Below are 26,929 nucleotides of genomic sequence, written 5' to 3' on the forward strand. Positions count from 1 at the left end.
ACAAACTATTTTTTATGTTCTGTAATTTCATTATTAAGCATTTAGAATATTTTAAATTTATTTATCCTGCTAAGCAATTGTCCAGTAATTCAAACTTTCAATATGGAAACATAAGTTTTACTTCCATTCTGAAAAACTTCCTAATTGTTTTATTAAGTACTGTTTCTGTACTACTCTCATCTGCTCTTAAAATTTCTTTTGGACATCTCTGCATTTCTCAATTTATTTTCTTTCACTTCTCTTTCGCTATATTCAGTGTGAACTCAATATGTACCAAATCACTAAATTTTTATTGACTGTTCAGTCTATTATGTCTCACCTGAGTTCAGTAAATGATTTCAGTGTTCTCTCTGAATATCCATTTGTTAATTAACATCTACTTAATTTTTTTCCATTGATTTTTTTGGAGGAATTAAAATTTTTATTTTTTTAATTAAATAAATCTTTATTGCTTAATTACAATTGTTTCTCCTCCCCCCCCCCATAGATTCCTTCCACCCAGTTCCCACCCCACCCTTTGCCCTTACCCCCCCCCCCCCCCCGCATTGTCCTCATCCAAAGGTGTACGATTTTAGTCCAGTTCTTCCTGCACCCCTAAACCCCTGATAATTATCGATCCACTCCCTTTCTTTGCCCCTGATTCTATTATATTCACCAGTTTATTCTGTTCATCAGATTTTTAATTCACTTGACTTTTAGATTCACTTGATATATGTGTATTTGTTGATCATAATTTTTATCTTTATTTTGAAATTGTTGTGCGAGGAGGCAGTTTAGGCGCTTACCTAGGCCTAAACTGGTTCTCTTTTCCATTAATTTTAATTTTCTCTTAAAAAAAAAAAAAAAAAAAATATATATATATATATATATATATATATATATATATATATATATATATAATTTTTTTTTACAGAGAGGAAGGGAGAGAGATAGAGAGTTAGAAACATCAATGAGAGAGAGTCATCAATCAGCTGCCTCTTGCACATCCCCTACTGGGGATATGCCCGCAACCAAGGTACATGCCCTTGACCGGAATCGAACCCGGGACCCTTCAGTCCCCAAGCCGACGCTCTATCCATTGAGCTAAACCGGTTTCGGCTAATTTTCTCTCTTTTTTAAAAAAACTAAGGAGTCTGCTCTGTGGAAGTGATGGCTTGGTATCCTTCAGAGAGTACCATTTGAAGCTGTATGGTTGCTATACAAGAAGTAGTGAATTGTTTTTGTTGTTGCTGTTTTAAAAATTAATTTTTTATTGATTTTAGAGAGGAAGGGAGAGGGAGAGAGGAAAACATCAATGACGAAAGAGAATCACTGAATGGCTGCCTCCTGTACACCTTACACTGGGAATGGAGCCTGCAACCAGGGCATGTGCCCTGACTGGGAACCGAACCTGAGACCTTTCTGTGTCCAGATGATGCTCCAACTAACTGAGCCTCACCGGCCAGGGCAATTTTGGTTTCTTTTTTGGCTATTATTCCTTCCTTTATCTAGTTTTAAAACTACTTTGTAAATTACCTCAATGAAAACTGTTACAATGTTATTCTTTATATCCAGAAAATATGGTATGTCTTTTAATTTGTTCAAGGCTTGATGCAATTAAATATTTCTACTAATGAGGTTTCCATTTTCCTCTTACTTTCTGTAAATTTTGGCTTAGCCTAGGTTGCTATTGATATACAGACACAGCTGTTGAACTTACATTAAACTCTTTAATAAGTATCTTCTTTTTAATGTTAAATCCATCTTGTACATTAAGATCATGATACCCTAACCCTAGCCGGTTTGGTTCAGTGGATAGAGCGTGAGCCTGCGGACTGAAGGGTCATAGGTTTAATTCCAGTCACGGACACATGCCTGTGATGGGGCTCTGTTCCCAGTGTGGGTATGCAGGAGACAGCTGTTCAATGATTCTCTCTCATCACTGATGTTTCTATTTCTCTCTTCCTCCCCCCATCCTCTCCGAAATAAATAAAAAGCATATTTAAAAATAGGCAAAGTGAACAGAATTTAGGGTATCATTACCTTTTTTATAAAATATGTTTTTATTGACTTCAGAGAGGAAGGGAGAAGAAAGAAATAGAAACATTAATGATGAGAGAGAATCATTGAACGACTGCCTCATGCACACCCAACACTGGGGATTGAACCTGCAACCTAGGCATGAGCCCTGACCAGGAATCAAACCATATCCTCTGGTTCATAGGTTGATACTCAACCATTGAAGCACACTAGCCAGGCACTTTGCCCATCATTTAAAATGTTAACATTTTACAATCATTTTGTTTAGGTGTACATCCTACATAAGCCTTGAATCTTTAAATGTGACTTAGGCCGATTTGTATCTTGCTATATGAAAAATATGTTTGGCCTTAGGATTACCATGTTTTGTTACATGCATGCCTGTCAGTAGTCTTTTACCAAATGATGTTTTCTTTTTGACTGGTTTATAGTCCTTTTTATAATTTAGTAAGATTTATACTTTTGTTCTTATAACTTAGCAGAATTCCCCTAGATTTCCACCTCTTTAGATGACTATAGTTCCTTATTATGAACAATGTCAAAATTAACATGTTTCCTTTTCCTCCCTCCACCCAATTCAATCAATAGTGTCATCTTGTCCTAACCGGTTTGGCTCAGTGGATAGTGTTGGCCTGTGGACTGAAAGGTCCCAGGTTTGATTCTGGTCAAGGACATGTACCTGGGTTGCTAGCACATATCCAGTAGGAAGTGTGCAGAGGCAGCTGATAGATGTTTCTCTCTTATCAGTGTTTCTAACTCTATCCCTCTCCCTTCCTCTCTGTAAAAAAATCAATAAAATATATATTTAAAGAAAGTGTTATCTTTAGGGCTTCCTTTGAAATAGTAAATATGTTTATACTTCTATTACTTGATTTGTAATCTTTACTACTACATATGTTTTTTACTACCAGTAGTTATAATGTATAATCCACAAATTTCCTTCTCTCAAATTTTATTAGGTTTTATTAGTTCTGTAACACCAGGGTCTATAACATGTCCTGTCATCATGATCTTTACATTTGTTTTAGACTTCAGGACTATTTTGTTTGTATGTATGTATGTATGTATGTGTATTCAATGCTTACTACCAATCCTGTCTTCAGATATCTCTTGGTTGGCTGAAGTTTTTTTCTTTCTTTTTCTTTTCTCTGGCTTTATTATAAGAACACAGCATATAATACATATAACATACAAATATGTGTTAACTGGTTATCTTATCAGTGAAGCTTCCTGTCAACAGTAGGCTATTGTAGTTAAGTTTTGGGAGAATCAAAAGCTATCCCTGGATATTTGGAGGTGGGCATCGGTGCCCTTAACCCACAGTTATTCAATGGTCAGCTATGCTTCTCAGGTTCCTAAATCCCCTAGTCTTATGTTTTAATGTGTAAGAAAGTCCTAGATACTTAAATATATTGTTTTTAAAGATAGCCTTTATAAAATCTGATATATGTATTTGAATGAAAGTGTAGTCAATGAAAATTGTCTTCCTTGAGTGGCATAGAAGGTGATGTTGCTTCAAATTCCCATAATTCTGGGGAGTAGGAAAGTATTACACTTTATTTCCATTGGCTTTTGACAGTGAATACTTGAATGCTGATAGTGTGCTCCATATTGCACCTGGCCTCCACAAGTATCTATTCTGTTCTTTACTCAGGGATGCTACCCATTCTTGGTTGGCTGAAGTTTATCCTTTCGTAGTTTCCTCAGAAGTGTTCATGTAAACAATATTCCCTGAGTTCTGTTTGTTATCTTTTATACCTGAAGAATGGCATGACTGGATATGAAATATCTGGCTCCCACTTTAATTCTTTATCTTACAAACATTGCTCTACTGATTTCTGGTATTGAATGTTGTGGCAAAATTCTGAGGCCAGCCTGGTATCAACCTCCCTTTTATAAAGGATTTTGTGCAGGGGATGAGGAAGATTTTTGGTTGCCCATAGGAATGTTTGTTTATCTTTATGACCATTCTGATTAGTTTTATCTGGAACAGGTACCCTTTCAATATATATATATTTCAGTCTGAGACATTTTCATTGTACTTATAACAATTTGTTGTTGCACTGAATTTCTATTACATGGGTTTCACTTTTAAGTGTGTTGGATCTATATCCTTTTGTATCATTTTCTAAAACTCAAAAAATCCTCATTTCCATTTCATTTTGTCTATCTTCCTTATTTTAGCCTTATGTCTTTATCGTGCTTTCCTCGGGTCTAGTCTGCTCCTTGGGCTCCTTCTAATTTCATCTGCATTTGCTAGTGTTTGCTCTTCAATTCCTTTTAAAAATTCTCATCTCTTCCCAGTTCCTGCATTTCTGCTTAATGTTTTCCTTTTGTAGAGAACATTTAAAAGTTTTCCTCAATACTAAATAAGTGTATGGTAAAATGTTGGGTCACAATTTTCATCTGCTCTGTAGTAACATTTTTCTAATGAGTGTCCTCTGGAAGTTTTGCTGTTGTGTCATTTTCTTTTGTATTTTAATAATAAAATAAGTTGGATTTTCCTGAACCAGCTATTTATTAATGAGGAGTGAAGGAATGACAGGCTTCACAGTCCAAGGACTCCTCCTTTGATGCTATATAGAGAATACAAAGAAAAGTTGGTTCTTACACACATGGCTCTGTATGCATGTAGCTCTACATTTTCAAACCAGGTATTTCTGTCACCAATCCTGCCATTATAAATAGGATATTTAGCTTTTGAACTTCAAGTTGAACACCTTACTTTTAGTAAGTATATTTGAGCTCACAACTTTTGCTCCTTCTTTGCTTTTGACAGCCCTTAAATAAAATTTAGAAACTACTACTTATAATGTCTTTCAGTTCACTGAAAATGGTAAGTTGAAACATTTTTTTTCTTACTTTTTTAAATGAGTTCTAAGCAGGGAGAGATGCAGAATTATGCAGCTATATTTATGCCAAAAGACTATCAATTGTGTGTGCTTGCTTAGTTGTTTTGGAGAGATGGGGAACCTCAATGCTGGAACTCATAGCACTCATCCTGATTACTTCTCCTTACAGTGCAGTGTATAAGAGAAAATTTAGAGATAACCCCCATGTCAGTCAATGGAAAATAATAAAATGAACTAAAGTACATACATAAGATATATTACGTAGCCAATGAAAATCATTTAAAAATACATACATTTATGCATATGTATTTCTAGTGGGAAAACAATATATATCGATAATAAAATGAACTAAAGTACATACATAAGATATATTATGTAGCCATTGAGAATCATTTAAAAAGAATACATACATTTATGCTTATGTATTTCTAGTGGGAAAACAATATATATTAACAAGGAGAAAATATAAAATGACATATAGCATGATTCCAATGAAAGTATTATATGTAATTTTGCGTATGTTGCTACATATTATTTTTATAGCAAAAGAAACGACTATTTTCTCTAGTTTATTGCTAATTTTCAATTTCTTTTTATGCTTTTCTGAATTTTGAAAAATTTCTTGGGAAACATAATTTACTTACTCCTGCCTTCTAAAAGCAGGTAATTGTAGTGCAATTGGCATTTATTAATATTTTCATGCAACAAATATTTCCCCAAAATTATGTATTTAAAAAACCTTGTACATGGGAGATAATGATACTGAATACATGGATTCTAACCCTACAGTTGCCATTTACTAGCTCTTGTTACTTAAATTCTCTATAAACTTGTTTCCTCATATGTGAAATGGGTATATTATCTACATATGGGAGCTTCTGTAAGAATAAAATGAGCATTTAGTGTCTACCTAGAACAGAGTAATCAATAAATTTGACAATGTTACAACTACTAAGTAGTAATTATAATTATTTTTTTAAATATATTTTTATTGATTTCAGAGAGGAAGGGAGAAATATATCAATGATGAGAATCACTGATTGGCTACCTCCTGCACGTCCCCTCCTGGGGATCAAGCCCACAATCCAGGCATGTGCCCTTGACTGGAAATGAACCTGGGATCTTTCAATCTGCAGGCCTGCGCTCTATCCACTGAGACAAACTGAGTAGGGCAGAAATTATAATTACTACAGAATTCCTTGTGTTCCTTTCCCATGGATATCTAGATAGCTTAATTGGTACTTAAAAGCTTACAAAAATATTTTCTCCTTGTTATCCTTAATATGTAAATTACACACAATTTCTATTGTATATTACAAGTCCATACACCTATAGGAGATAGCTATTAATAAAAAAAACATATTCTGGTGAATTTTCAGAAACTTAATTGCCAAACAGTATTAAAAACAAAACATTTGGAATATAGAAGAACTTACTATATAAAATATTATTAAATATTTACTGATAATCCTTCACACATTAAGCATAAATGGACCTACCAACAATTGCAAATGATAGCAAGCAACTGAGGTTGGGATGTGGGTAGCTATCAAAAAGGCATGGGGACACAAAAGGAAATAACCAAATACTGAGGTCAAGCAACAACTACATGCAAGCACACTCACACATATGTAACAGCAATGTGTATGGTTCATTCAAGAACAATATATAGTCTGTCAAAATAAAAATCATGTAAAATTAAAACAGGAAGCCAAATTATAGAAGACTATGAATTGGGGCTAAAGATTTTAGATTGTTCCACAATTGGTAGAGTAAAGCCTTGAAGACAGAAGAGTGCCCAAATTCAACTATAATTTCCTTTTTGGAAAAAAAACACCAACATAAAGTGGACTGAGAAATGAACAGAGCATGATGACATAGTAAAAATTCTGCTCTGATAACTCTTCCAATGCCCTTTGTCTGTCCCATTTCCTCTTACTAAGAATGTGCTCCCTCTCACCCCGCTACCCCGCCCATTCCTCAAGCCATCTGTGACATCCTCATTCTTCAAGATCTAAGTTATCCATTTTCTCTGGGAAGTCTTTCTAAACCTCAGTTTCAGCCCTTAGACTAGTTTCCCCTCTACTCTTTTTTATTTTATCTTTTCAGACAGGAAGGAAGAGGGATATAGACAGAAACATCAATGATGAGAGAGAATCATTGGCTGCTTTCTGCATACCAACTAGGTATGTGCCCTTGACTAAAATTGAGCCCAGGACCCTTCAGCCCACAGGCTGACTGCTCTATCCCCTGAGCCAAACTAGGTAGGGCAGAAGGTACTTCTTTAAAGAGAGTAAAGTTTAGCTCAATAATTAATATTTTCTCTAAAATGTTCATGAAAACTCATGTATTATGTTAATCATTTGTATGTTTGATGAGGTACAATTTTTTCTTCCAGTCTGCCATTTGCCTTAACTTTATTAGCACCTAATAAGAATTTCTTGATCACTTTTTAATGATTTTTTAAATTTCTTTTTATTCTTGCTTAGGAAAAAGTACGTTCATCTAATTCTTTTATGATTTCAAAAACTGTTGAGTGGCCCTAACCGGTTTTGCTCAGTGGATAGAGAGCGCGTCGGCCTGCAGACTCAAGGGTCCCAGGTTCGATTCCAGTCAAGGGCATGTACCTCGGTTGCAGGCACATCCTCAGTAGGGAGTGTGCAGGAGGCAGCTGATCTGTTTCTCTCTCATCGATGTTTCTAACTCTCTATTCCTCTCACTTCCTCTCTATAAGAAGTCAATAAAATATATTAAACACACACACACACACACACACACACACACACACACACACTGTTGAAATGTTACTTGGAGAACATTATGCTAAGCAAAATAAGCCAGTTACAAAAAGATAAATACCACATGATTCTACTTATATGAGATGTCTAAAATAGTGAAATTTATAGAGATAGAGTAGAATGGTGGTTGCCAGGGGCTGGGGGAAGGAGAAAGGGTGGTTGATATTCAATGGGCATAAAGATTCAGTTATGCAAGATCAGTAAGTTCTTGAGACCTGATTTATAATACGTCACCTATAGTTATCAATACTACTAGTATGTTATACTAAAAAAATTGTTAAAAGAGAACATGTTAAATGTTCTTATTACAATTAAAAAAACTAAAAAAAAAATTAGCTCTTGAATCATTTGCAATGTTTTTCTTGGTACTGAACAAAGTAGGAAACTAAATATTTTTGTAAATGAATAATCAACTTGCAATTATCTTTTTTCCTTTTTCTTTTTTCTTTTTTCTTTTGCTAATCATCACCCAAGGATATTTTTTCCCATTGATTTTTAGAGAGAGTGGAAGTGAGAGAGAGAGGGGGAGAGAAAGCCATAACTGTGAGAGAGACACAGTTGGTTGCCTCCAGCACTTGCTCAGACCGGAAATGAACCCATAACCCTTTTGGTGTACAGAATGACACTCCTACCAACTGAACCACCAGCTACAGCTAGCTTGGCCCTCTTTAGGATAACACATTTTTCCTAATAAGCATATTTTCTCTTTACAAGTCTTATTACTATGATATAGTATCATATGTTTACATGGACACACACTTTAGAATGATCCATTTAACTATAGTCCATATCTCTTGCTGCTATATTTAGTTCTGGCTTAACATTTCTAAGTGACTACTCTTTTGCTGTTATTTCTACAAAGATTAAAGCACATTTGCTTTTTTATTTTATTTTAAAAAACAGGCTATTCAAAATAATTAGATTTTGATACTATTTTTAAAAATTATTGTCCATGATCTTAGTTTTCCAGGCACTTAACTTCATACTATTTTTAAAAATCTATGTAAGTTAATATGATTAATAACAAGTTAGTAATTATATGAACGAATCTAGATACTGAGAAGTTTAAGGGAAACAAAAAACTATTTACTAAATGTTTATTTGCAAATGGGTAGCACTGTTTTTGTAAGTTGTAGTTTCCACATAACACAACTTTAAATTTTTTTTGCCAACTGTTACAACAGCAAGATGACTGCTTCCAAAAAGAATAAAAACTGTATTTACATCTGGCATATGTTACTCTTGTTCCCTGTTCAGCTACCAAAAAGTCAGTTTCAGAAAAATACTTTAAATACATTTGTAATCAGCTCTTCATAAAGCTATGTTATTACTATCTAGAATTATCTAGATTACTTTTATCTAGAATTACTATCAAATCAGTGACTGATTTGGCCTAAACTATATCAGCAGTCCCTATTTTAAAAACAAAGTAAAAAAAAAAGTTCACCTCTTTTAGTAAAGATTTTTAATGTATTTTCTATAGAAAAATGCTTGCTTTCACTTAGATTAGGTTTATAGTCTTTAAGTAAGATGATCAGAAGACTAGTTGAGTGTGAGATAAATTAATTGCAAATCTAATAATTAAATTTAAGCTTCAAAAGCCCATATTTTAAATAATAATTGTTAGTTCTTATTTATTCCCAAACACATTAGGTCCCACAATCCAAAATGTTTTAGAATATAAATACAGTATGTTAGAAAGTAAAGGGTGTGACTCTTTTAAGTTGATAATGACAAAGAAATTTCCCTTAGCAATTTGTTTCGACTTAATAAACTTAGTCATTACATTCTGAACAGCTAATTCCAGTTTTATGAAAAGAAAATATTCCCACATATTACCAAATTGATCCGAGTCCATACCATACCACAATACAAAAGAAATAGCCACCTGTGTGATCAAGTAAATTTCTCTTTTCTAATTATCCAATTGTTTGCACAATAAACTTTCATTTTTCATCATTTAGTCAGGCATGCAATTAAAATACTATTTGTACGTACTACCATAATCTACAGTCAGAAACTTATCCTACAAAGACAGAATCATTGGCTCAAAGTTCAAATATAAAATTTTCTTTTAATTCTAAATTCTGACTTTTTGATCACCAATTATCCTCATCACCTACAAGTAATAGCACCAACTATTACCCTAAAATTACTGTGAATACAACATTAAGAATTTTAATAACCACTTAAAACACAATAGCATTGAAAAATTGAAAGTTTTAAGCTTTTATTCAAACTTAAAATGACCTATGTGGAGACTATGTCATCAAACCAAGAAATAATATGTTCATACCACAACCAGAACTATTAAATTCTTTTAAAAAATACAAACATCCCTTCTTCCAGATTCCATATAGTATTTGAAAAACACAAACAAAAAAACACACCGTAGAAATACGAACAAAAAATTGCCTTACCTCCACCATCACAAGGCACTACTGCTAATATTTCACCAAAATTTTTTAGATACTTTACAAAATCAAGAGTGCATATTCCATTTCTGTGTGTGTGTGTGTGTGTGTGTGTGTGTGTGTGTGTGTGAGATCAATGCATGCCAATGGTTGGTATTTTGACACTTTTCTACACCTCTAAAATCACCCAACTTTGCAGACCCTATACAAACTCATTACATCCAGATCTTCCAGCTCAGTGGTTCTCAAATCAAATGACTCAGAAATAGAGAACAGGCTCCCTGTTAGATGTAGCAATAAAGACACAAAAACAGAATTAGAAATATTCATAAAGGTACCCTGAGAGTTTTAATTATTTGGTATGAAGAACCTTAAAAGTGTTGTTTTATCTCTGCAGTTGAGGAGTTTAGATTCTAGCAACATGTAGTAATCTAACTTTAATCTGTCCCCCTACTTTCTTTCTGGTTGTAAGGGCAAAACAATGATTATAATGAAGAAGGATGATATTATGAAAACAAGATGAATGACCCCATCTCTGCAGATAAATTCCTTTATTAGACACGTTTCTTTCTTAATCACTTATATAAGCATGCTATAACTTAGCTTAATCTTTGGGCTGAAACAAGTTTCTAAGTGTGACATAAAGGTAATTCAATGAACAATTAAAGGGTAAAACATACAAGACAACAGGGAGTTTAAACAAACCGTCTTAATAGTATTTCACAGAAAACTCTGTAACAGACTAAGGAAAAGGTTACAACAAATCAATCTCTCTCTCTCTCTCTGATCAGAAGACAATGAAAACACCACCAACACACTTACGTGCAATTCATCTTGCTCTTCAAAGTTATTTAAATGCAGTTTCTATCTCAAGTATAAGTTCCAAAAGGCAAGAACTATGCCTACAAAATCAGATTTCACTGATTTATACTCATAACTCAAATATAATAGCACTATTCCTGGCAGCCAAATAGGAAAACAACTCTATCTGTAGGAAGAGATTTAGAACAACTCAGTTTCCACCTTATTCAAAATCCCCTAATTTAGAAATGAGATTAAGATACCACTCTAGAAGAAAATAAAAAAGCAACTACAAAAAAAGCTTTGGCTCCTTATGCCCAAACTTTATAGCAACATTTGCCGAATGTGGCTATGTTCTAAAAAAAGAAAAAAAAGAAGAAAGAAGAAAGAAAAAGAAAAGAAGGTGGCAGACTCTTCCACACTGCTTGTCACGGACAAGAAAGAACTACTTGCACTAACACTGGACTGCTTAGTGCTGAAAGAGCACACATAAAATATTGAAATCTTACTCTTTTGGTATCTAAGGCTACCATATAATCAGTTTCAAGCAAGTCGAGTTCCTTAAGAACAGAGTTCCAGCTGTCATTCTCAGGGGATACAAGCTTATAAGCCAGTAGCACTTAAGCACAAGCTTTCACTTGAGGAAGAACTTATGATGCTGCCAGTGGCACTCTTTTTTAAAAAATAAAATAAATTTTATTGATTTTTTTACAGAGAGGAAGGGAGAGGGACAGAGAGCTAGAAAAATCCATGAGGGAGAAACATTGACCAGCTAGCTGCCTCCTGCACACCCCCTACTGGGGATGTGCCCACAACCAAGGTACATGACCAGAATCAAACCTGGAACATTTCAGTCCATTGGCCGACGCTCTATCCACTGAGCCAAACCCATTTTGGCTGCCCGTGGCACTCTTACACATTCTTCCTATACACAGGTAACTGACAGATCTGGTCAAGGAATAGAAAAACAATTTTGGGAGCAAAATGTACTCCAATTTTTTCTGTGAAAGTTTTATAATTTTGAAATAAACTGAATGTAAGATAATAAAAATAACCAAAGTATGCAGAAAAATAAAATGAAACAACCAACCAAACAATAGCAAAATATTTTCATGAGTTAAAAGGATAAGCTTAAATGTAGTCAGAAACATGGCTCCAAATTGAAATGAAGGAACAAAAATATTTATGGCAGCAGTAAAAAGAAACAAGTTTCTGTGTGTGTGTGTGTATGTGTGTGTGTGTGTGTGTGTGTGTGTGTGTGTGTGTGTGTGTTTAAATGAAGGCTCAGAATCACATATTAAATGCCACAGTGTTTTAAAAATTCCATAGATAGAAAGAAATTTCCTTCGTCTTCAAAATAACCCAAACCATAATCTCTGGGGAAAAATAAAATATATTAAGCTGATAGGTCAACTTCCTAACTAACTCTGAACTGTTAAAGAATGCAAATGGACATACTAAAAGACTTAAAAACAAAAAAACAAAACCCAATACATATCTGAAATAAAATCAATTGTTTCAGCAACATAATCATGAGAAGTCATATTTATATCTGTCTTAGAGCTATTTCATCTTCCATTTCTTGTAAATGAAAGTTTTGCCTTTGGGAAAACATAAACTATGGTAGGGAATGTGTGCATGTTTGCACCAAAAGATATATATAAAATGGTTATAGTAGCATTATTCCTGAGAGCCAAATAGGAAAACAACTCTGTTGAATGAATAAATTATAATATATTCATACAACATCATATAGCAACAAGAATGAACAAACTATTGCTACAAGCAACAACATGGATGGAACTCACAAATACTAGAGAAAGAAGTCAGACACATAGGAATACATATTGGGTGATATTTACATAAGGTTCAAAACCAGGTAAAACCCAAGCTGTTAAAAAGACAGAGTTGGGGGTAGAGAAGGGTGGAGCATATGCTTATAGTGTTTTATCCCTCCCTTTTTTTGTTAATCTTCACCCCAGGATATTTTTTCCATTGATCTTTTAAAGATAATAGAAAGGAGGGGGAGAGACAGAGAGAAACATATATTTTAGAGAAACACATTGGTTGCCTCCCACATCCCCCCTGTCCCCACCAAGACCTGTTACTGAAGTATATGCCCTTGACTGGAATAGAACCCTTTGGTTGGAAGTCCAATGATCTAACCACTGAGCCAAACAAACTAGGGCATTATTTCTTCTTTTATTTTATTTTATTTTATTGATTTTTTACAGAGAGGAAGGGAGAGGGACAGAGTTAGAACCATCGATGAGAGAGAAACATTGATCAGCTGCCTCTTGCACCCCCTCACTCCCCAACACACACTGGGGATGTGCCCTTGACTGGAATCAAACCTGGGACACTCTTCAGTACACAGGCCAACGCTTTATTCACTGAGGCAAACCAGTTAGGGCAGGGCATTATTTCTTAATCTAGGTTTTATTGGTTACATTGGTTTTATTGTAAAAAAAAAAAGTTCTAAAGCTGAGAACACCAATTTGTGCATATGTATACTCTCATTACAACCTTTAAAAAGACCAAATTTAAAAAAAAATAAAAAGACCAAATTTATTGCCATTATTTAAGTAACTATATACAATACATATATATACACACATAAATATAGAAATAATTATATGTAGACTATTTCTAATTCAAATGACCACTACTAATTTAAATGGCCCATAATATTGGCACTCCTACATGATCTAATTTTTTCTCTTCTATCCCAACTCTTACCTAAAATTAAGTCTTTTTTGGGAAAGAATGAAACTTTAAGAAAAACTTTAGGTTCAGAAGTAGATAAGAAAAAACAATAAATGTGTAAGGTAAGTAATTCTTGCAAGAATTATCTATTTTCTCCTTCCTTGACATGCTTATTTTGCCTATGAGGAAGTACTCTTCCCAAAATGTCTTTATCCAAACAACTAGTTTCTCTTATCTTTTACTGGTCCTAAAATACCAAAACTTTACTAAGTAATCAGTTTCTGAAAAATGCAAATGCAATTCAAATGATTATGAAGATATCAGTCATTTGTACACAACTGAATTACTTCTGTGGCTACTTTCTTCACCCATCGCCATTTCTTTCAAACAAGTTATCTTTCTTCTCTGCCTAACCTGGAAGACTCCTACTTTTCATTTGTTAAATTGTACTAACTTCCAATTTTCCTTAAAGCTTGTTTTTATTTTTTAAACAAGATATGATCAATAGTGTGTGAAGGAACAATTACAAGTGACATTATTATGTACTGTATATCAACCCTGCCCATCTCAAAATATAAGTTATATGCTCTTCCTCTTCCCCACAGCCTTCCTCTCAAGTGTTAGATTCTCATAAAACCACATCTTATAAATTTATACTATGTATAGACCATGTGTGCAAAATCATACTTGAACATAAAAAAGAATTCTCAGATCTAAACCCAAACAGAGTTGGCAAGCTAGCAAAGGCTAAACTGATTCAAGTCAGTTATCAATACCCGGTACTAAAGAAACCAATACCACAGCTTGAACCCACTTAATAGTCAATTAATTTCATACTAATGAAAAAGTTTCAAGTTAAAGATTTTGACACAACCCAACTCGACCATCTGGAAAATGAGTGTTGTTGTACACTAAGGGAAAATAGGGAAACGAAGATCATCACTGTTACTACAATAGAAAAGTAATTTTAAAATACGACTGCTACTCCATTTCTATCACTAAATAAATTTTGAGTTTTGAGGAAATAGAAAAGTAGCTCTCTTAAAAAAAATAGATGAATGACACCTCATCTTTCATGAGATGTGGAAGTATTCTTTATTGTTTCTTAAGGCTTAGTCACTATTTGATAGAATAGCATTTTTTTCTCTTTTAAAAAGTCACACGATTTTCAGTTTGTTTGAAGGACAGAACATTTGACAACTGTATTTTTATAAATTGGAAGAGTAAGCAACTAGCATACAGAACTTACATTTGCTTTATACATGCTATCTTATTTTGGGTGTTTTAAAATGAAAACACACAGACACACTCATACACACAATGAATTCATTTTCAAAGTAAAGTAATTATTTTTTCTATTTGCCTTCAACTAAAATAAATTATGTAAAGAAGTTAGTTGGTTTCATTTCCCTATTTTCTAAGGATTAAGTTAAAGTACATATCTTGTATTGGCCAAACATATATAAAATCCGCCGAAACCGGTTTGGCTCAGTGGTAGAGCGTTGGCCTGCGGACTGAAAGGTCCCAGGTTAGATTCTGGTCAAGGGCATGTACATTGGTTGCGGGCACATCCCCAGTAGGGGGTGTGCAAGGGGCAGCTGGTCGATGTTTCTCTCTCATCGATGTTTCTAGGTCTCTATCTCTCTCCCTTACTCTCTATAAAAAAATCAATAAAATATATTAAACAAACAAACAAACATATATAAAATCCAAACCTATGCATGTAAAAACACTAAACTATAGTGAGGAAAGGATTAATCCATCCACAAACCTGTCAATATTACTGCTGAAGTCTAATTTAACTCACATTTTTTCCTTTCTGAAACAGTCCAATCTATAACTATGAGCTAAAATGACCTAATACTTTTTATTCATAACTTATGAGCAATTCAAGGGAAATCTACCCTTCTTTGTACAATGAGTGCTTAGTGATCTCACAAACAAGCTAGAAAACATGCTGGCCACTCAGTGTAATCTCTTCAGGATATAAATTTACATGAGAGGTGAAATTATGATCAGAAGGTTAACTTAGAAAATGTGAAACTAGATGATTTGACAATGAGGGCATCAGATCAGTCTCCAATACGATAGATGGGATAGGATAGGTGACAGATGTGCTCTCCAAGGGCTATTTCGTCCCGAAAAGTGATGGAGACATTATGCCAAATGCATTTTGTTATCTCCCCTTGTTTATGGAAAAACCAGGTGACATAAATCAGTTTTGAAATTCTTCTCTGCTACATACTACACATATTCACTGTTGTGTAAAGTCCACCTTATGGAATTAAGGGTTAAATAAAATAGTACATAAAAAGTGTCTGGCACAGACTATAATACAAAAGCAAAAGCAGTCAATGTTTATCACTATTCTGTTTTTTTTTTCATTATACATAGTCCACTCCATTCCTTTACTAAAAGAACTGCTATTTATTGAGCATATACCATGTGCTGGGTAGTTAACTATCTTTTATTCTCACAATTTTCCCATAAAGCAAGTGTTATCAGCCCTTTTTAAAAGATAAGGAAAACTCCAATACATTGTTTACTCCATGTCAAACAGCTCGCTAGTAGTGTAGCTAGATTAGAACCTAGATCTAGATAGGTCTAATTCTGAGCTCTTTCCATAATACCACCCAAATATCTCATCCCTTATATTTTATTTCTTTTTAACTTTATTTTCAAAAGGTACCAACCACAATTTGGTAGTATTTTGCTAGTAATCTCAGATTAACCAGAGTTCTCTGGAAGGCAAGGATGCAATTCAAAGGGCTAACTAGTGAAATTAGAAATCTAAATCAGAATAACCCTTCAGAGACCCGTGGGACAAGACAGACACAAAATAACAGTAACGTTTTTAAAAATACATATTTTATTAATTTTTTACAGAGAGGAAGAGAGAGGGATAGAGAATTAGAAACATCGATGAGAGAGAATCATAATTCAGCTGCCTCTTGCACACCCCCTACTGGGGATGTGCCCGCAACCAAGGTACATGCCCTTGTCTGGAATTGAACCTGGGACCTTTCAGTCCGCAGGCTGACGCTCTATCCACTGAGCCAAACAAGTTTCGGCAATAACAGTAATCTTTTAGTAATAGACAGGAAACAATAAGATAGCTCAAGTTCAAATAACCCATAGATCATTTATAAATTTTCAAAGTTAAACCAAATAGAAAAAACAAACACACACACAAAACCCACCTAGGAAAATACTCACTAGCCTTGAATTCTGCCAAATCTAAGTCCAAGGTCTTCACTAACAAGTCAGGATCTATTAGTGGTTCTTGTCTTACCTGGTATCTCCAAGGTTGCTAGCCAGAATTTCCAGTAAAGAGAAAAGCAGTACATGCACAACCCTTAGGACTAATCAGCAGAACTTTGATATCAGCAATGCCATTATCCCATTTGTATTCCTCAAATAAGTTTTGAGAAAACAGGCTACACACACACACACACACACACACACACACACACACCCCCCACACCATTAAGCAGCATCTTTCCTCAAATGGGAAGTAAATATTTTGAAGGTTTAGCTACCAGATGGGAGAATAGTAACATACAATACTTAATTCCTAAACAGGAAAAATCATGTTCCGTACCCAGAAATCTATCGAGAAAGGTTGCAGAAGTTCCTTATTCTAGAAGTAGTAAGAAAATCTGAAGGTAAATGATCATGGGCCAGAACAATCCCACAGAAAGTATAATTAGCATGTATGACTAGAACACTAAGGAGTTTCCTGGCTGCTGCATTTTATAAATATGTAGCTCAATCTGGAATATTTCATGTAATACTATAAACTGAATTATTTCCAAAAAATTTAGTTAAAAAAACACAACCTCTTTAATTTCAGAGTCATAGGTGACCTTTTTATCCTACAAATACATATGGGTTGAGAGACTGATTAAGTTTTTACTTTCTACATTTATTTCTGACTAGACATTAATAGCAAAACCCATTTATATAATGTATTAAATTTCTTGAACTATAAATGATCACAGTTAAAATTTCAGCACTTTGAAACAATCTTATGAATTTCCCAATAACTGGAACAAAAATCACACTTGTTTTAAAAAACTTTCATATCAAGATTATTTTCAGATGCCAAATTTCTTTTTTTTATTAAAATATAATGAGAATCTAATAGTATTGATTCCAGGTAGCAGAATTTGGTAGTGGAGGGCAGGTATATGCATTTATTACTTATTAAGAGTAACCAATTTTAACAACTAAAAATTACATAGCACTTGTGCAGACTTGTAAGCTTTCCTTATACTTCTAGAAAATCACTACCAACCAAATAGATATCAAGAGAAATTTAGCAGAATAAGTTGTAAATACTAAAATCTTTTTAGATTTAATTTAAAAGAAAAATATAAAATATTCAATCCTATACTACTTTCAGTTTCATTGACTCTGAAATATACTATCAAAGTGTCCCTATGTGGAACACAAATTATTTTCTATTAGCTTAAAATGGTATGTGAAACCCTAAATTCAGGAGTTTGAATTAAAAAATTAAAAGAATCAATGATTTGGTGGACTATTACTGTAAGAAATTCTCTTCCATGGAACGCTTTGAAAAGTCCTCATAAGCTTTCACTCTATGAGGATGTTTCTTCTTCAAACATTGGCGCACGCACGTGTGTGTGTGTGTGTGTGTGTGTGTGTGTGTGCGCGCGCGCATAAGGATATACACACAAGAAAGTTTTCAGGCCTATTAACCTGTGGGCAAAGGAGCAACTAAAAACCAGTACTGACAGATTTTTGCTTGAAAAGTATATTATATCTTTTAACTATTTTATTACCATTAAAGAGTTAAAAGCTCATCTTTTATGTAAAATAAGTGATTTTATATATATTGAATTAACTTGTCTTGAAAGTCTCACTTATTCAATTCCCTTCCTGAAAAGTTGTTTGATCCACTATTAATTCCATTCAAAGCTCTTAATCAAGAGTTACATATCCATTAAGAGCTAGTACACACACACACACACACACACACACACACACACACGTTAGCTGTAGTTCCTTAATTGCCTTGTCAAAATTATGAAACCCAGCACATTCTCAAACAACAAAAGCCTTCTATCCAAACGAGGAATAGTGACACTTTGCATGCTCCATAAAACTTTTAAAAATAAAAAGTATTCTTGTTAACTTCTGATCATTATGTGAACTGTACATTAAAAAAATGTAAACAATGCATATAAGTACAACCAATGGACACAAAACTCTGGGGAGAGAGGGCATGTAGGGGGGGGCAATGGTATATGTACACAGATAATAATTTAATTAAAAAATTATTAAAAAAATGTAAACAAAACACCATTTTTCAAAGAAATACATTTTTACATAAAGTTAGCAGAATATTATTTTTGGTCTCTTAATTCACCTTTGTATTCTTCATTTTAAGGGCATTTATTTACCCTCAAAAAGATCCATAGCATTTTCCCTGAAGACTAATCAGCAAGTTCTTTTCCCTTCTGTGCCAACATAGAACCTCCAGAACAATTTCTAGTAGCTGCAGCAAAGCAACAATTCTACAGTGAATTTGATTTATCATTTGGTTAGATACATACTAAAATTTTGATTCATGAATATCTTATTCAGCATATGGACATTAATGAAAAGAAAACTGACACTCTGGCATGTGACTCTCAACAACCCAGTCAACTTCAAAAGGAAACAGACTTTAGTAGCTAATAATTTCAACAAATGAAAAGTGTCCAAGAGAAAAGTACCTCAGCTAAGTTTGACATTACAAATTATGAAAAGGTGATTCAGAACAAACATTTAAAAACACATAATGGGATTAAATTAAGTTTGGCAGAAAGAAAGTGAACCAGTGCTAATGTTATTAACAAATCGGTACATCCTGAAAAGGTTTTTCATCTAGCAATAGAGTATTATGCTAGGATTTTAACCCAGTGTCATTGTTTTCTCAATTCTATTATGGATAGTGCCAATTCTAGAAGGAGACTTGAATATTATTTGAATGGAACACAGGCGAACCCTAATATGCAAATGAGAAAGGAAATGATGAAACTACAAATATTTTTAACTTACAAAAAACTGATAAATGTATCAAAGAATAAACGTATTTGTTGCACAAAACCTCTACCTGGCTTGAAACATCACATTCTTTCAAGCAATATACAGCAAACTGCTTTCTAAAAGACTGTAACAGTGACTAGTGAAAGCCCTTTAAACTATTTTTCAGATTACAATCTCCCTTCCATTTGTTAATTATTCCGATCAAGTACAATAATGAAACAGTTAAGGAAAGAATGTATAATTTTTTAAAAGCATTTAATCCCAATTTCCTTAATCCAAGGAGGTGTGACAACCAACGCATGTGAAATTAACCTTAATATGCCAACGAAAACACGCAAAATGTCTCCTAACAATTCCCTCCTCCTAAAAACAACAACCGGGCACATAAATACGGTACTGACCTCCACCCCACTGAGAGCAGCTAATTAATACAAGAGAATAGTTATGTTTAGAGACCAAGGTGCAACACCCAACCTCGTAAACCTCCCAAAATAACCACATCGTCAAAGTGGAACTGAACATTATTTTTGCTAAAGCGAGAATCCAACCCCCGGGATCCTCAGCCCTTAGACAATGGTGGTTACCAGACAGAGCTACACAGTTGGGTCCAAATGACACATTTCACTAGGCCTTGGACACAACACACACACACACACACACACACACACACACACACACACACACACACACACACACACACACACACACACACACACAGGCCGGTTCCATGGAAGGGGCGTTCAAACCCCGCCAGGAGGTGGAGGGCAGCGCGGCGGCGTGGGGTTCGCTAAGGGAGAGCCGGCGAGAGGGGTGTCGGCAGAACGTTAAGGGTAACTGCACTGCACGCGAGGGAGGGGGCTGGAAATGGCCGATGGGTTCTATATTTATTTATTTAAAGGTCTTCATTTAACGGGCCCTGCCAAGGGGTTCTGTAACTAAAGCCAAACTGCGCAGCAAACATTGTGGGGTTGGGAAAGGAGTCGTCGCTCCCCCTACCCCGTGACTAGGGCGGGGGAAGGGGGGAAGGCGGGGGAAACAAGTTCCCCGGCCCACACCACGGACCACTCTCGGATCCCCCCTCTCCCCTCCTCCACAGGAAGGGGGAGGCTAGCGGAGAAAAGGGGGAAAACAAGTTCCCCGGCCAGCCCCGCCGCCCGAGCACTCCCAGCGCTTCCCCCCGCCGCCCCTCAGAGAAGGGGGAGACCGAAGCGGGGACAGCGGCAAGAACAGGGGGGGAAATCTCCACCTTCGCCTCCCCCCCCCCCACCTCCAACAGACTCCGGGGGTCCGTGAGGCAGCCCGGGAGCCGCAGGGGAGGGTGGGGGGAGAGGGTGCCGAGCCCCGAAACCAAACAAAGCGCGGCCTGAGCGAGAGCCCGGGCGAGCGGGGAAGCCGCGGCTTTTCCTGCCGGCCGGGCCCGGGGCGGCGGACACTGCGGCAGGCACCGGGGAGCCGCCTCCAGCCGGCCTCCGTGTCCCACCCCGGGGCGTCCGTCCCCCGGCCGGCCCAGCCCGCTCGCCCGGCCTCCCTCCCCGCGGGTCCCCAACGGCCGGGCGCCGGGCGGCCTTACCCCTCTCGCCGGCGTTGTTCCGCTCCTGGGGCGGCGGCGGCGGCGGCGGCGGTGGAGGCTGCTGCTGCGGCGGCGGCGGGGGCTGCTGCTGCGGCGGCGGCTGCTGCTGGGGCGGCGGCGGCGGCGGCGGCTGCTGCGGGGGCTGCTGCTGCTGCTGGGGCTGCACCGGGCGCGGCCGCGACACTCGCCTGGGTCTCCGGTTGGCGGCTCGGACGGAGTTCATTTGCCGGGCTGAGGTGGCGGCGTCGGCGGAGGGACACACACGCACACGCACAGCGAGCTCCCGGGCCGGAGGAGGGGGTGGGGAGGAGGGGAGGAAGGAGAGGGAGCGAGGGGCAGGGGAGGCGGTGAGGGCGGAGGGGCCGAGCGAGCCCCCGAAGACAGAGAAAGGCCCCGCGGAGACGGAGACGGAGACCGAGCGAGGCCGGCAGGCGGGCGGGCCTGACGCGCGGGGAAGGCCGAGGCCGTCGGGCGGGGCGGCCGCGAGGGACGGAGACGGAGAGGCAGGCAGAGCGAGAGAGAAAGAAAGAAAGGGCGTCCGCCCGCCTGCGGCTCCGAGGCGAAGCGCGGCGGCGGCGGAGGAGACAGACCCGGGGCCCGCCGACTCCCGAGCGGCGTCTTGGGCGGCGGGGGCAGTGGGCGGGCGGGTGAGGAAGGGGGAAGGAGAGGGAGAGGAGGAGGGAGGGAGGGAGCAGGGGGCGCCCGGCTTTTTTTCTCTCTTCCTCCCCCCGCTACCCCCTCAGAGAGATTTCTGAGAGGAATTTTTCTCTTTCTTCGGCCTCTTCTCTCTCCTCCCCCCCTTCTCTCCTCAGCGAAGGGAAATGAGTATGAAAGGAGGAGATAGGGGGAAAAAAGAGGCGGCGTCGTTCCTCCTCCTTAAAGGAACCTTCCTCCTCCTCCTCCTCCTCAGCCCCGTCGCCGCGGCTTCTGCTGCTGCTCCGTGGCAGGAGGAGCCATTGACACCGCCGGAGCCTCCACTCGCCCAGTCGGTCCCTCCCCGTCGCGGGGCTGGCCAGGACCGCGGGGGAGGGCCACGGGCCGGCGGGGGGAGGGGCGGATGGGCGGGGAGGAGAGGGGCGGGGATTCCGGCCAAGGGAGCCAATGGGGCGCGCCCACACAACCCCCGGGCCAATGGGGAGGCCGCTCTTATCGCCAAGTCCCTTCAACGCCCGGCTTCCTCTCTCGGGTTTCCTCCTCTTCCCCCCCACCCCCCTCCTTGGGGGAGGGAGGAAAGAGGGAGTGTGGTGGGGCGGGTGATAATGGGGAGGTATGGGGCATATAATAGAGCAGGGGGTGGACGAAGGGAGCGCTAGTGCATAGCGATGATTCTAGGAGAGGAGGTTCTCGGAGGAAAGGGCGGGGGCTGCTGATGTAATGGGGAGAAGTGATTAATCCTTGGGTTCGGCGTTTCGGCTTTCTTCCCCCCCCCCCCCCCCCCCGCTCCCCACCTTCACCCGATTTTTTTTAAGTCGGGGGGCGGGGGGGAGGGAATAAAAAGTGGAGCGAAGGAGCCGATCTTGGGTAACTTGGGTTTTCCGTGGTAGGTAAACCTGAGCTATAGGGAGCGCTAGAGAGTCTATGCCCTTTAGCCGAGCTGAGGCTGGTTACAAACCTCGGAGATCCAGTTTGAGCATGGAGACCGAAGTTTGGGAGATGGTTCCTAATCAGAGTCTTAACAGGAGTCGTCTGTGTCTTGAAAAGGTTTTGATGAACAGGCAGTTATACCTTGGGTCAGTTTACTTTTTGGAAACGTGGTCTACGTAATGTTCCGGGGGACTAGGTGAGAAAAGGTGTGTAGATTATGTGTTGATGTGGTTTTAAAAAAATCTTTTGAGTCCCCAAACTCAAAGGAAATTTTTTTTTTAAAAAGCCACGAGGAATTATACTTTGTATCTGTATCTGGTCCCATCAGTATGATCTTTTTCCCCAAGGAAGACGCATTTTTATTCCCTAGTTGTTGTTGTGATGACTGACAAAAGTACTCTTTCTCAATGATCTGTTCTCTCTTTTATCATTATTTATGGATGTGGTAAAACGGGCAGTTCACCTGCTCTGGTTTTCAGATCTTTGGGTGATGTCTCTCTCATGTGAATTTGATCAGTTGTTGTCTATGAGATAATTAAGCGATTAAGTAAGATAATGTAAGGCGGAGAGGGAGAAAGTGTATTTTGGGAGGGAAGAGAAGGGCAAGGAAGTGTGAATCAGTATTGGGTAGGGTGTTTGAATCCCTGATTTCATATGTGACACTAGGCAAATTACTTGACCTAGGGATATTAGGGGGCCTCCACCTTTAATAAGGACTGTCTTTTTGGAGTATATAATCCTGTTTATAATTAAAAAAAAAAAAATTCTGGCCGAAACCGGTTTGGCTCAATGGATAGAGCGTCGGCTTGGGGGCTGAAGGGTCCTGGGTTCGATTTCCGTCAAGGGCATGTACCTTGGTTGCGGGCATATCCCCAGTAGGGGGTGTGCAAGAGGCAGCTGATCGATGACTCTCATCGATGTTTCTAACTATCTCCCTTCCTCTCTGTACAAAATCAATAAAATATATTTTTAAAAAAAATTCTGTAATTTTTCAGATAATTTCTCTTTGGTCCTGAAGATGGAGGCCACTTAAATCTAAGTTTCCTTTTTTTAAAAAAAAATATTTGAAAAGGAGGGCTGTTAGGAATCAACTAACAACTGAAGAACTCTGGGTTTTTATGGTTGTTAGCCAGGTACAAATGGGTACAATTTTAGATTTGGTTCAAATAAATATAGGGGGAAGAGGAAAATTATACATATAAGTGAATTTGTAAAATTTATTTTTTTATCCAATAAGCACTTGTTGGTTACTTCTGGTGTATTACTATTTAAGATGCTCTGGGAAATATCAAAAAATAAAATAAAAGGCAAAATCTTTGTCATAAAGACTTCATATTTTGGTATGACAGATTTACTTTATTCAAGTACAAAAAAACTGTATTTTCTGTAATTTTTAACCTTAAGTCCTCACATTATATCTTTTTTTTTTTTTTTAACATAAATGCTGAGTCTTTTAGATTGTATTTTCCTACCTTCCTCGCATTCCAAGATATGTATGGGATCAAAGGTTGCTATATGAGGTATAAATGGAGTGTCTTTCACATCTCTGGCACCTTAGATTTCTAAGTTATTATGACACTTCTTTGGCATACAGCAGTAAGATAACTTGTTCCAATAAAACCAATATATTAAGACAGTTTCCTGATGGAAGTAAAGTGTCTTCAGAAAGTGAGTGCTTTTTTCTAATTCGCACAATGACTAGTGGGTTGGTAGCAGACTTGAGGGATGGGAAAGTTTATATGGCATCAGGAAGGGCCAGCCCTTGTGTTGTCCAGTGGTATGGAGTGATTGGTGAAAGCAAGACTGCTTGCCCCTAAAGTAAAACTAGTCATTTCTGCCCTTTACAGATGTCAGACCGGTTCTTTTGCCCTATACACTGCAGCCTCTGTACTGACCACAGGTCTTGGCAGGTCCATTGATTTTCACTGTGCCACTCTCTCTTCCAGTGAGACACGGGGGAACTTCTGGATTCCCCAACAACACATGTAGTCCTTGATGAACTAGGAGCCTTGCCCTGGACTCCTATCGAGCCACCTTCCTCCACCAATGTTGCATCATCCTCCCTACATCATGCAGAGCATGCTGTCAAGCTGAAAGAGTTCATTGAGGATTCAACCTCTCACAACCATACCCCATTTCTATTTGAATACTTTAACTGTATACCTCCAATTCTAGTTTTCACCCTGAGAAAGGACAGAAAGTAAACACTGGCTCTGATACCTCTTCCCTGTCCCATTTTCTTCTTTCCATCATTCCTCAGGGCTACAAGAGATGGGTTTTTCTCTAGTACGATGTCAGGAGCATTCTTTATGTACATTATCCTCTTCATTCTTGTGATGGCATCTGCTCTGCTCCCTTTCTTGGAGCCACACTGGTTGATGGGGTGCTCGAGAGATAGTTTAACAATAATGGAACATCTATTGGGAAATATTAAATACTAGAGGCTCAGGGCATAAAATTTGTGCACCGGTAGTGTCCCTAGACCTGGCTGATAGGGCAGATTGGGACCTTCTGGCTGTCAGCCAGGGCCTTCCTTCCCCGGCTACAGGCTGCTGGCTGGGGCCTTCTTTCATTCCGCATTGCCCCCAGCTGGTCAGTGCATGTCATAGTGAGTGATCAAATCCCGGTCTCCTGGTCTAATTCCTAAGGGGACAATTTGCATATTAGGCTTTTATATATATAGATTATCCTAACTTCATATAACTGGTTTCTACATATTCTTATTGTATCTTATGAGATTAAATGTTAGAATTTTCTTTATGCAAAAGTGTTCAAAGCCATATTAACTTAAAATTGTGGAACTTAGGAGTTGTTAGAACAGGCCTTGGAGATCATTCTGTATTGGCTAGAGTAGGAAACTAAAATTCAAAAAGCTGAGATGACAAAACCAAATCCCTTAACTACTTAGTTAACTGCCTGCCAATCCAGTATCTTCTCTATTCACAAGTATTATAGACTCTTATTTTTTCTAGTGAAAACCCAAAATATTCCAGATGGTTTTACCCATCGCAGGTCCACCTGTGTTAGCAAATATTCCTGTCAATTAGCTGTCATAGAATTTATGTGTGAGAGAAAACAAAGGGGATTTTTCTTTGGGGTAGGAGTCTCTCAGAATGATTTCAGTATACACTTTGCATAATTTCAGAGGACTAAATTCCCTTAGGGTCTGCTCTCCAAGAACATTTGTGTTTGTTTTTCTCAACTAATTACTGGTGCTTAACAGGTTAGTGTACTTAAAATTATTTGTTTATAAAACCTATCACAATAGGAGTGTGGAAAAAATAAGCCCTTTAATCATTTTAATACCTGGAAGGTGATATTTACTGTGATTTTTAAATGATAATTTTTACTATTTCAAAGATTCAGCTTCCCTTTCGCTGTCATTCCATCATCTAGTCCCAAGCTGTCAGCACTCAGTTACATAAGACACCTCAAAGCTGCTCACTCCTTTTATGTCATTTAGGAAATTAGTTTGATCTGAATATGGTTTTCCTGCAGGAATAACCAGTTCAGTTTAAAATATCCTCGTTAGAGTATGAATGGCTTATCTCACTAAGCTGCAAAAATTCATTCTTTAGTACATGCTTGGATAATATTTTATCAGTTAGGCAGTGAAAATTAACGTGGAACTAAGGATTTAAATTTAATGTATATGGGGGGAAACCTGGTAAGCATACAGTCCAATGATACTCATAATAGAGGTTCTCTTTAAAGAATTATAGAATTGAACTTTAATACCAGTCCCTGTAGAATAATAGAGAGAGAGCACTATTAAAATAAATTAATTATATTCAAGATATAAGATGGGCTGTGATATCTGTAAATCTTCATTTTTGCTTACTTATTTTTGTTAAACCTTACCTGAAGATATTTTTCCACTGATTTTTAGAGAGAGTGGAAGGGAAGGGAAGAGACACACAGAGAGAAACATTGATGTGAGAGAGACATTGGCTGCCTCCAGCACATAGCCAACAGGGCTGGGGGGGAGCCTGCAACCGAGGTACATGCTCAAGTACAAGCCCGTGACCAGAATTGAACCCGAACCACAGGTTGATGCTCTATCTACTGAGCAAAACCAGCTAGGGCTATTTTATTTATTTTTTTAAATAGAACCCAATTTTCAAACAT

At 37.9% G+C, this 26,929-nt stretch overlaps 1 protein-coding gene across 2 annotated transcripts in view; it reads right to left on the bottom strand.

The window, feature by feature from the left end:
- Window positions 1–22,228, bottom strand: part of FBXO11 (F-box protein 11) — an 85,892-nt gene extending 63,664 nt beyond the window's left edge. The window contains exon 1 of one of the 2 annotated variants that reach the window (XM_036435255.2): window positions 21,218–22,228. In XM_036435255.2, coding sequence (XP_036291148.1) covers window positions 21,218–21,440 — 223 coding nt within the window. In that variant the 5' untranslated portion in view covers window positions 21,441–22,228. The remainder of the gene's footprint in view (window positions 1–21,217) is intronic. The other variant, XM_036435254.2, reaches the window with a different exon arrangement.
- Window positions 22,229–26,929: the final 4,701 nt, after the last annotated feature.

The sequence above is a fragment of the Pipistrellus kuhlii genome, unplaced genomic scaffold (assembly GCF_014108245.1).
Source record: "Pipistrellus kuhlii isolate mPipKuh1 unplaced genomic scaffold, mPipKuh1.p scaffold_m20_p_13, whole genome shotgun sequence".
Classification (NCBI taxonomy): Eukaryota; Metazoa; Chordata; class Mammalia; order Chiroptera; family Vespertilionidae; genus Pipistrellus; species Pipistrellus kuhlii.